This window comes from Halyomorpha halys, unplaced genomic scaffold (assembly GCF_000696795.3).
Source record: "Halyomorpha halys isolate HHAL.00 unplaced genomic scaffold, Hhal_1.1 Scaffold52.1, whole genome shotgun sequence".
In the NCBI taxonomy this organism is placed as follows: Eukaryota; Metazoa; Arthropoda; class Insecta; order Hemiptera; family Pentatomidae; genus Halyomorpha; species Halyomorpha halys.
Window position 1 is genome coordinate 1,801,095 of NW_027104988.1, and position 12,908 is coordinate 1,814,002.

At 28.0% G+C, this 12,908-nt stretch overlaps 2 protein-coding genes across 2 annotated transcripts in view; both read right to left on the minus strand.

Moving 5' to 3' along the window:
* LOC106691554 (clavesin-1) overlaps window positions 1-4,177 on the minus strand; it is a 32,250-nt gene extending 28,073 nt beyond the window's left edge. The window contains exon 1 of the mRNA XM_014437371.3: window positions 4,102-4,177. The gene's annotated coding sequence lies outside the window, so the exon portion shown is untranslated. The remainder of the gene's footprint in view (window positions 1-4,101) is intronic.
* A 6,612-nt stretch (window positions 4,178-10,789) lies between these two features.
* LOC106691549 (clavesin-1) overlaps window positions 10,790-12,908 on the minus strand; it is a gene marked incomplete in the record, with an annotated part of 22,825 nt that continues 20,706 nt past the window's right edge. The window contains 2 exon segments of the mRNA XM_067047223.1: window positions 10,790-10,949; window positions 12,705-12,855. Of these exon segments, the coding sequence (XP_066903324.1) occupies window positions 10,921-10,949; window positions 12,705-12,855 (180 nt within the window).

Genomic DNA, 12,908 nt, shown 5'->3' on the forward strand with positions numbered 1-12,908 from the left:
TAAAGGATAGATAAAGGATAAGGATAAAGGATAAGGATAAAGGATAGATAAAGGATAAGCTACACCAACTTATTTGTGTTTCATTTTGACCGCACCCCCAACCATCATCTAGTATATCATCCACATTCAACTATTTCTAATAATTTCGAAATAATCCTTCCTACAACTTCCTCAATACCATACATTCCTTCTTCGGCGTTTTGAGGCTCTTAATCCACGATCCATCTTGATAGTAGTAATCCTATTGATTTATAATGAATACTTCGTCATCAATCAGTTGTTTCGTATTGTGTTATTGTAGAAATGAAATATAAAAGTAGTATACATTACAAAACAACTAGTTAATGTAGATGGATCAACCTGAAGATGGTGGAATAATCCGGAAATATCGTTGAACTTATATGTGTAGTGGGGAAGTTGTAAAAACAATTTTTTCACTATGAAAACTTACATGGAATAAAAAGATTAAATTTCCAATTGAAAAATATTGTATAAAAATTATTTATTTATCATAAAAATGTCCATACAATCTAGCTGACTTTTGAAGCGGTAGTTCCCATAATTTGTATGTACCACTTACAGCCATCGTGGTTGCCGATTTCCTAAACAAGTAATCTACCCTAATAATGTTATTCATTTCGGCCATTTTTTTTTTCAATAAATTGGGAAAAAAGTCCACCTTGCTTTGAAGACGTGTCTGAAAAGTGAAAAGTGTTGGAAAATCTATCAGACAGGATCCTTAATGTACGTTGCAATGATATCGTAGTTTTTTAATTACGGGTAATAAAATAATGATCAATCATCGAAAAAAATTATGTGAATGAGCATTCACTTGTGAATCACTTTAGCTAAATCTAAGCTGTATTCAATCAAAATTACAGATCTCCTCTGTTGGCGTATTGTTTTTGTTAATGTGTATTACTGCTTAGGCAGTACATACCTTCAAAAATAAATCTTAATAATAGTAAATTTTGATTTTTTAAGGGTTAATGTTTACCCCTATAATGTTTAATTTAACTTTATGAAATTTCTTTGTTCTTAAAATAACATAAATTATTAGATAATTATATCATGCTCACGGATCAAGTTCAAAGGTGTTCTCGATATATAAAACTAATATCGCAGCTGACACACAATCACAAGTACATTCTGTATAATCCTAGCGAAGTTTTGAATGAATTATTATTGCAATATCCTCCTCAAAATGAAAATGACAACGACACATGATACACTCACATGAGAAAATGGCAATACACTCACAAGACAGTTTAAATGAGTAAGTAACAATAGTTCACGAAGATAAAATTATAAACATTGAACAAATTCAAAATCATTCTAGAACGCGGGAATAAATCTCATTAAACCTAAAAAGTATCTGGAAAAACACTCTAATTAACTTTTTAGAAAGTGTCTCTACACTGAGGTCAGGCTTATAATTGATTTATTTAAAAATCATTGTCTATATTATTAGTTCTTGTATTACTAAAATTCATATCAAAGTTAATTGTAAATATTAATATAAAATTTGCCCATATTTTTTATGAATTAATTTTGCCCTAACTCTCAAATCGCTTCAGGTAAGGCAAACTTATTAATAAATTATTATGGTTCACTTTTATTTTATTGTTTCATAGCGTGATTTGATTAATATTAATGACCTGGACAGAACAGCCTGCAGAAAGTTTTTAAATATTTGGATTGAGGTTTTAATTTATATTTAAGGTATGCTAATGGATACATATTATTTTATTCAAATAATAGTAACAGTCTCAAGAAAGTGAAAAGATTATAAACCAATGTTAATGTTTTTCTTTAGATGGAAGGATTCTAGTATGGCCAAAGGCTAGAAAATATTTAAAACACCAAAATGTAATCGAAATTTTCAGATAGAATGTAGGAAATGTACAAGTCCTTAAACAGGTGGGAACTAGGTATTTATTTATTGTAAAAATCATAAAAGATCATTTCGGTCTATTTTGATATTTTAATAAAACATTTAGAATCAAGTGCCTATAATCTTGGTTTGGGAGATATTCTGGTTTCAATAAGAAATAACCCAAAACAAACAACTTCATACACAACCTCAGTCTGAGAATCTTAACTCTATAAAACGTTTATTTGATTACAGAAACGGGATTAAGGATGCTTCCATACTTCAGTATGGAATCAAGGAAAGAAATGTAAAACATATAAGAATTTCAAAAATATAAAATCTTAATATGTTATTACAAATATTTATTATATTATTATGTAGATAAAGTTACTACATTTAAAATGTTAATTTCCGTCACTTGTTAATATTATGATCCAATTAATCAATCAAGATATCAGTTTCCATGCGCGAATTTAACCAATATGTTCTGTATTGTTTACTCCAGGCTTTGTTCTAGTTCGCTTTTCAACGTTAACATGACCATCCCAATGTTCGAAAACGATAACGACCTCGAGACTGATCCGTGAGTACTCTATAATTCTATAATTGTTTAATGCTTAAATTTATTGCTATAATATATTAAAAAAAGAGATGTAATTTCAGACTCGTAGTGATTCAATTTTAATTATTTTTTTATTTGAAGACACCTAGTATAAAAAATTCTATATTAATTTAAAATAAACTAAAAATTCCATTTCTTTATTTCGAAGAATTCAATTATATTGAATAATAATAAGCATAGTGATCCCCGTCTAAACCCAAATCTATATCAGCCTCTTGTCTATCCTCTTACCTAGGTTTCGGTATACCCCTCCTATTGGAACACCAATTAACTTTAGTACTTATTACATTACAATGTGATGTCTGAACGTGTTGGGATAAGGGTCCTAGGAATGTTTGGTTCAAACATTGTGGATTCAAATTCCAACTGGGTCATTCAATATTTTTTTTTCGAAAGCACAGAAAAATAAATCTTAACTTTACATATTATCTTTTCACTTCCTTAAGACAGGTTATTATTGCTCAAATAAAATAAATTGTATCCAATTTAAATCTAAAAACACTGAATATTTCTTTAAAAGGACCAAATTCTTTTTTTTTTTATTAATTTACAATTTTGCAGTTAAAGTTACCCTATTTTGTTAATATTCACATCAATATTAAAACTTTTAATTAAAATTAATTCAACACTACTATACTTTGTTATTACAACGATATTTGTCAGATAAGTGAGTGTAAATTTGTATCTAAGATTGTCCTTGAGATTGGTGGAATATGGAGTGGAATGTTTGGAAATAAATAGTGTTTTGTGATTTAAATTGGATACAATTTATTTTATTTAAACAATAAATCTTAACATTCCCTCTCTCTGAGGCTGTTTCAATAAGTTTTAATTAAAAGAAGATGAGAGAAAAATAAACTGGCTCGAATATGAACATTTATTTGGGTGAAGTTAACAATAAACACATAAAAACTATAATAAAAATAAATATTTAGAAATTAAAATAAAAGTGGTTTTCAAGATAAAATCAAATTAGACTGCATAATGAAACGAAATAAACAAGTTTTCAAAATTAATAACTACATGAAAAACTAATATACTGAATGTATGCTACTCCGACAGATCAGAGGGTAAATTTATTAATATAACAGCAGGACTGTTGTTAAGAAGTTGTAGACGCAGCTTTTATGAACAACTTTCAAAAGTGGTCAAAATTTGGTTGTCCCACTTCTTAACTAATTCAATTATGGTATCCAAGTGTCCAACCTTAGTTAAATAAAATACTCATCGGACAATATTGCCATTAACCACAAACAAAATGAAATATTTCACTGAAAAACTAGCCCAATCATGCCAATGGAATATTATTATGCTGTATTAATTACGTTTTTATCTCTTGTGTTTCATGATTTGTTTTTATTCTATTTTTTATATTACAATTACTAAAAAAGATTATTTTTTTATGAATATTAAGATATAATGTGGTATTATTTTGTAACCCATTAAATAAATTACAATTTCAGAAGAATATTTATGAAATTAGATTTTTACTAAAATTGAAAAAGGCACATATATATATATATTTTTTCTCCACCTTTAAAAGGCAGTAAGAGACACAAAAAGGTTGAAAATAACATAAATTATTAGATAATTATATCATGCTCACGGATCAAGTTCAAAGGTGTTCTCGTTGACTAATATGAGAATGATTATGTCAGTATGAAGATCTCGAACACACTGGATCAGCGCATGCACATTGTACCTTTGTTAAATAAGCGGATTATTTTAATGAAAAAACATGTCCACCCATGCATTGTATTTCATTCTGCTTCGTTAAAGAATTTTTAACCTTTTAATTAGCTGGGTTTATTCTTGTCTCTGATTTTTATTCTGAATTCCAGGAACGGTTAGTCACATGCACAGATATTTTGATTCGTTACTAATTTTGCGTTGTCGTTATTTTATCTTCAATAAATATTCATACTACGGATGTGCTAAACTTACGTTGTCTCCTCAGAGGGGACAACCGAATTCAAAGTGTTAAATATAAAAAATAAATCCCTTCCACACTTCATAGAATATAAAATATTTAATTGATACAAAAGTTTCATTAAAAAATTATATAAACCCATCCGTAGTACCTTTAATATATATAATATAATTAAACGTAAAGAAGGATTTATTGTTAAAACAGGAGAAGAGAAGGGTGGTGAATATTTCTATTTTAATATTGAAAAAAATCTTTAGTGAAGATAAAAGAATAAAATTGTATACATTTTGTGTTTCTGAAAAAATATGACGTATTATTAGGACATAAAACGTTGGAACAATTGAGAGAGGTAGTTTATTATAGAAAAAAAATTAAAATATAAAAATGGGAATAAAAAAATATTACTACTTATTACTATACTAATGGGAAAGGATTATAACCTGGATATAACATAGTTAATTTAACAATAAAATCTAGAGCAAATATAAATATAAGTTTAATTAAAAAAATTAATAATGATAAATATAAAATTTAAGACGGTTTAGTTAATATGAATGTAAGTGTGTAGTATATTAACAAAATGAAATATTTAAACACCAAATAACAAACGCAGACAGGTCTGGTAGCATACGAATGACTAGTGGCGAATAGAGAGCTGATTTAAAGCCTTACATTGGCAACCCGTTGCTTGGTGATGTCAACCAAATATTCCCCACTGGCCGCAATTCCTACATATTATTATACAAAATATAAATACTGCTGCTTCTTCTAAAAATTAAATAAACTTCTAAAGAAAATAATAAAAATAGAAATAAATGTAATCGAATTAAATAATAAGACTATTTACCAAATAGTTCAAAATTAATTATTGAATTTGACATGAACAATAACCAGTATTTTTAGTGTTCATATACAGAAGAGTTTAACCCCCATCTATGCAATTTCAATTGACAGCAAACATTGATGGATCATAATGAAAAATAACACAATAGATTTGAAAATAGTGCAATATATATTCCTTAAGAACTGGCATTATTCAAGTGTACAATCATTCTTAGCTCAGTTTATATTTCTTATTTTAAGATTGGGTATGCGACTTATATCAGTCGATTTAGTATTTTATTCAAGATAACACTATAGGTTGACAAAATCTTCACTTGCTCATGATGAAACTCACCTGAATAGGTGGAGAGCAAATTCAAAGAATTTTCATATTTCTTGCTACGCCTTCCATTATTAAATAGGAGATCAATTATCAACTGTCTATCTCGAAAAAGGTTTTTGGAAATAGATTGATTTTTTTTAAAGAAAATTGAACGATTAGTCACAGTAAAACTGGAATTCACTTTATGTCGAATCTGAGCTTTATCAATTTCTTCAGGAATTGGAAATTTCTTCAATTCAGGAAACCAAACTATATCCACATATTTTGGATGAACAATAATAAAATGATATTAACTGGGGTATAACCAATAAATCTCTTATCTGCATATTTGGCATATGGCTTCAAAACATCATTTATTTGCCACATTTATTTTATTTTAATGAAACTATAAAAATAGTCAAAGGTTTTATTAACAATCTGTAGTCTATCAAGAGATATACCAATCAGTTCAAGTTCTTTGTAAGGTATTAGCCTCCTTTATCAATCTATCCTTTAAGTTCTGAATTATTCTACATATCGCTGGTCAGGAACAATATTGACGCAACTGTAAACTTAATAAAATTGACTTTGTTGGATTGACAGACTCAAAAATGCATTTACCAGATGATTGTAAGTCGAAATAATTGTACTTGAAAATTCGCTTAGGGTGGAATTTCGTATGATTAATTATGTCGATTTACAAACATCTAATAAATCTATTTTTTATCCTATTAACATAATCAAGTCAATTTAAAAAGATTGTGCAGTGGAGTCATTATTCTTTCGGATCAGTGACGTGTTAGTATCAATATCCCCTTCATGGTCCTCAATTATTTATGTTCCATGTAAGTCTTTATTTAAAAATGTATTCTCTTTTTTTCCTATCTTTATTTTACCACCCCTTCTTTTCTCAATTTTCCTTACCTTTAATTATGTTCACCATATATTATTATTGTTGTTTTAAAAATAATTTTTTTTTCTTCTATTCATCTCTTTTGTTAACCTTTACTTATATTTTGCCTCTTTATCAATTATTATGGTTACATATCTTTATATTTTCTTTTTCTTTCCATATTTCTATTTTTAAATTATTAATAACTAATATATTCATACTTCATTGCATTATATATCTTCATTTTCATTTTATTTCCTTAATTATGTTATTTTACCTACTTTTTCAATTACCTATGTATACATTTTATTTTCCACTTCTCTCATCACTTCATTTTATTAATTCCATTCTCTAAAATTATCCACTTTATTTCATTCTGTTTATTTTTATTTTATTTTTTATTTTCTATACTTATTGGTTCTTATCTTGTTCTGTTCTTAGCCCTGATGAAGGATAGATAAAGGATAGATAAAGGATAAGGATAAAGGATAAGGATAAAGGATAGATAAAGGATAAGCTACACCAACTTATTTGTGTTTCATTTTGACCGCACCCCCAACCATCATCTAGTACATCATCCACATTCAACTATTTCTAATAATTTCGAAATAATCCTTCCTACAACTTCCTCAATACCATACATTCCTTCTTCGGCGTTTTGAGGCTCTTAATCCACGATCCATCTTGATAGTAGTAATCCTATTGATTTATAATGAATACTTCGTCATCAATCAGTTGTTTCGTATTGTGTTATTGTAGAAATGAAATATAAAAGTAGTATACATTACAAAACAACTAGTTAATGTAGATGGATCAACCTGAAGATGGTGGAATAATCCGGAAATATCGTTGAACTTATATGTGTAGTGGGGAAGTTGTAAAAACAATTTTTTCACTATGAAAACTTACATGGAATAAAAAGATTAAATTTCCAATTGAAAAATATTGTATAAAAATTATTTATTTATCATAAAAATGTCCATACAATCTAGCTGACTTTTGAAGCGGTAGTTCCCATAATTTGTATGTACCACTTACAGCCATCGTGGTTGCCGATTTCCTAAACAAGTAATCTACCCTAATAATGTTATTCATTTCGGCCATTTTTTTTTTCAATAAATTGGGAAAAAAGTCCACCTTGCTTTGAAGACGTGTCTGAAAAGTGTTGGAAAATCTATCAGACAGGATCCTTAATGTACGTTGCAATGATATCGTAGTTTTTTAATTACGGGTAATAAAATAATGATCAATCATCGAAAAAAATTATGTGAATGAGCATTCACTTGTGAATCACTTTAGCTAAATCTAAGCTGTATTCAATCAAAATTACAGATCTCCTCTGTTGGCGTATTGTTTTTGTTAATGTGTATTACTGCTTAGGCAGTACATACCTTCAAAAATAAATCTTAATAATAGTAAATTTTGATTTTTTAAGGGTTAATGTTTACCCCTATAATGTTTAATTTAACTTTATGAAATTTCTTTGTTCTTAACGCGCAAAAAGCTTTTATTTGTCAATTTACCAGTTCATATCTCAACTGAAAATATATTGTAACTTGTGCTGCTGTGCGTTTGAAGATATCACTTACTTTTGAATACCTTTTTTGGAGCTATATAAGCTTTATTCCAAATATTTTTAATTTAAAACTATTTTAAAGTCACTACTTTGAATTTCATGACAAACATGGTGAAAATCTTTGTTCTTGCATTGTCGATTTAGATCATAATCCCGTCCAGTGCCCATTCACCTTAAAGCTCAATGATTTTTAAATACATAAACAATAATTTTTCACTATTGGGTTATAGGCCAAAAGCCAGGAAAAAAAGTCCTAACATTGCGAGGTTTTGTGACTGCCAAAACTTCTGTTGAAGTCGGATTTGTTAGCATTTTGAGTCTTCACATATTTGTATCTATTTATACATGAAATAAAATTACAGCTACTACGCCATTTGTGCGTCTAATCCCTTTTCTAAGCGTATTGTGAGAAATTTCTAATTTCTAATTTCTTTATGTATATTTGAACGTAATCAAATCAAAATATACAAATAAAATATGATTTCCAACCATATAAATGCTCAAAGTGGGGTACATGAAAATCTCAATACCATATGATATTCAGGGAGTCAGTATTAATTTAGAATAAGGTAAACAGTGTATCATAGAGCATTTAGGGAATATAACTACGCACTATTAAACCTGGGCATCTGCACATTCTCTAGTTACTTTTCTTATCTTAATGAGTAAATTTATGGCTTGGTGTGTTGAAGAAGTACCTACAACTATTTAGATCCGTATTTGTGTAATAACTTTGTAATTGCGTAAATAAACTTGACGGTTTCTTTAACAAAAAGACTTTCTCCTGAAATGTTGATTGGTTGTATATTTTCTACTCCTAAAAATGAAATCACCTTGACTGACTTGCCCTGGCTGCATTTTCAAAGTTGATTCCGTCAAAGTTGGTCCAGTTGCAAATGGGAAAGTACAAGCAATTGAATTTTCTGCGGTTCTCTATCTTTTTAAGTGCCAGCATAGAACTTGAATTTCTCAACCAAAATTTCAAAGCGCGTTCTGAGAAATCTATCAGAAATGTTTTTCTGCAGGTTTTTGCAGTTTTTTGTCCCTAACTCTGAAACTATTTATTTTATCGAAATAATTACTATTTACAAAGTTAAAGCAGATAAAATTTACTATAAATTTTACCTGTAGTTCTTTAATGTACTTGTTAGTCGCACATGGAGCTAGGGCAAGTTAAAAAGTGACAAAAGTTGCGTACTTAGCAAAATATCGCGTTCTTCAGAGAGGGAAGTAGGTTCAAGCATACCCGCGTGGTAGTGCCATTCAAGTAATTGTTTAAAATGAATATTAAAAACAAGTTCAAGTGATGTGGTGATGGTATATTATTAACCTTGAAATTGTTTATGTAATTTTTACTTCAATCACGCGGACATACAGTTATACTTTAACTCTTTGCATCCCATTTGATGGGGTCAGTTTTAAAAATACTAACGCCGTCATTCAGGGTGATTTTTCATTTTTTTTTTATTTATTTAATTCAACTAAGTCTTTTCGTTAAATGAATCATAAAATTTAGCCAATAAAAATTTTTATTCCATATTTTAGCAACAGCTGTAAAGCGATTGACTGGAATTTGGAACGGAATATTTCCTACATTTTAAACGGTTCCTTACTTTCTTTTTGTTAAATGTATGAACTCTTAGTTGTCTAAAAAGCGGTTTCTCTCTACCCTTTTGCTTTGGAGACTTAACTCAGATTACCCTCATCAAATGGAAGCAATTGCATTATTTTAAAGTAAATGTTGGTTTTCATTCATTATTTGTTAGTTAGCTTTTCAAATTTTTTACCTTGCTTTTACCTATTTCTTAATATTATTATTTATTTGTACAATTTATTTCAATATATATTAAGATATGTATATTGTCCTAGTGGTATACCACTTGGAAAAGTCACTATAAAACAAAAAAATGGACACTATGACTGTTTATTAATTTATTATAATTTCATCAGTGTTCGTTAAAAAAGAAGAATTCAACTATTTTGATATTTTTTTATATGGTATGTTCATATTTTTTACTAGATAGTGGTTCATGTTAATCAATTTAACTATGTACGATACAATAAGAAATGTACCTAGTTATCAAAAATACAAACATTTTGAAGGTTTTCATGCAATAATAATCTTCCAGATCAAGTAAAGTACAAAATATATTCTTCGAAAAATTCTTGGATTCGTGCTTTTATACAATGCCGACGATGTTCTCCACTCATATTTCCTAATGGAAATTTTTATATTAATTTGTTAAGATATTTTTTAAAAACGTCTCTTCATAAAGTCCTGATTTTTAAATAAATAATAAAATCTTTAAATAAATGTATGGATACTTTTCAACCTTAGTAGAGAAAGTGTGATAATTGATTCGAAAAAAAAAAAGTTGTCTAAACCCCTTGTAGTATATTTACATGATAAAGAGTCTCATGTGATGAGAAAAGTGACTTCTTAGCAATGTCACCACTCCTAATTTTTAGAACCTTTTATTTTTTAAAACTCTCTTTTTGACAAAATTGAGAAGCATGAATGAATAAGGTTTGGTTCAGAGTAGTGAAGATTCCCCCTTTAAAATAAATGTCTTAGAGAGGAGAAATAGACAAATCAGGTACCATCCCTGAATAAAACTGCACAACAGAACCAAAGCTATCAATGTACATAAATATAAACTAATTATAAATAAAAAAAGATTTTTTGTTAGCATGTGTTACATTTTTCTTACATGCATACTAAAAGGTATATAAATTTATTTATAAATAAATGTTATCATTTCATAGTTTTATTAATAAATTTAACATTTATTCTTTTATTTAGTTCACACTCATTCGTAGAAAAATGAATCCATTTTTTATTTACATATATTGTTTCTGTCTTTTTTTTTTTTTTAAGATGATTTACTTCTTGTTTCCCCAAGAGTTCCATTCTGAAAAATAAAAATCAATTATGATTAATAAAATAAATATATTGTGTGGAGGAGCTTTGTAATTAATAATAAAGTTTGTTGTATAAGGTATTGAATCCTTTGACTTTTTACATGTTACTTTTTGTAGAATTTTAATGTGTTCAAATTATTCTGCAGTTCTATACATACGAGACTAATTGGATTCGGATCAATTATATATAATTATTTTATATTAGTATTTACATGCATTCCTTTATGTTTATCTATCCATAGCCAGTTTTTAGATTGGTTTAAACATTACATTAATAATTTGTACAAATTGTTTTCTACTTTTATGATTTAGCCCATTTGATCCTACTGCCCCAAAAATGTGGCGATGATTAAATTGCCTCTATATCTTAATGGAATTGATTTTTTTGGCTTAAATGTGGGATTGTATTAATTTTTGCACTCCTGATAATTGATTACAATCAATGTTTTACCACAATCTTCTTCGTATGTTTTACAGTTCTAGTTTAAACATTAGAATTTTCAACATGTTAAATTCATAAAATTTATTTATTTTTTTAATAATATAATAATTATCTAGTACATCACTTATTATTGGAAGTGATTTTTGTCATATATAATAGAAGTTTATTAAATAGTAGTATTTTGTTTGATTTATAAGGAATTGTATTGAACAATAGGGATTGTTGGGGCAGTGGGAGTGTAGCAGGGTATGTAGTGTTCTAGGCTTAATTTTTCTTTTATTTTTAGAACCTATACCGTTCAAATAACTATTTCTTTTATTGAATTGACTGTTGAGATATTCAGTAATGCATTTTATATCGAAATGCCATGTTATCCACTCATCTTGAACAAAAATAGTGATATTAAAGACAACCCTGATATTAATATCAACCACCTACCTGTGAACTCTAAGAAAATTGTTGGAGGAACTAAAAGATAATAAGCACTATGGTGTTAACATGTATAAAAAGAACAGAGTTGAATATTTATCAGTTAATGGTTATACATTGGAAAAGAAACATTATGGTAAGTATTTAATTGACATCAATAGTTAGCTACCAAAATGATAACAGTGTGACTTACAATAATTCATAATTTATTAATGAATCCTACTCATAAAACAAGCTATGAGATGGTTTATTTCAGGAAAAAAGAAAATTTTGTAGTACAGCCATTTGTAATTGTAATATTCACTAAATCTATGGATGGAGTGAACCAGTTTTATGAGATTTCAAAATTGATATACTTTTTTTTTTTAATATGACTGCAAACAATGCATAACAGTTGTTTTAAAATTGAGAAGCTTACAAAATGGACTATGGCCCAGCTATAATTCTTTTCTTTTGAATTTATTGCTTATTTTATCATTAGTTATGTTCACTTATTTTATGCCTTACGAAAAACCAAACATTTTAGCTATACCTAGGTTTCATAAAAACATCTAAAAAAAGATTACAAATGATATAAGACTTTAGGATAGGGCCATTGTATTATCTTAAGCTTCAACCATAAACAATGTGGCATTTGCGAAAAATATGCTAGAGAAAAGCATAAAAAATGTGAAAAAGATTTTACTTAGAGTAATTTATTACTCTTTAGCAATTTTAATTTATAACTCTTTGCTTTAGCTATAACGAATATCAATTACAAATAATAATTTTAAAAAATTAGGATCAAATGGGTTAAAATACTATGTTTTTAAGTAGACATTTCAATGAAAACTTTATTTCTAGTTTGTTTAAATGAAATAATTATAATACGTACCACTAACATTACTGTCAATACTCTTCAGTACCGGGAACCAATCAGCACTTGAGTAATCGAATGCAGGAAGTTTACCTCCATAGTTGGCTGGTAAATGTGAAGGGTCTAGATGCTTATGTAGGGAATCCATTTTAGATCCATGGAAAAACAACTAAAACAACGTTAACCATTAATTTATTTCTAAGCAATAAAAATCCAAGTACA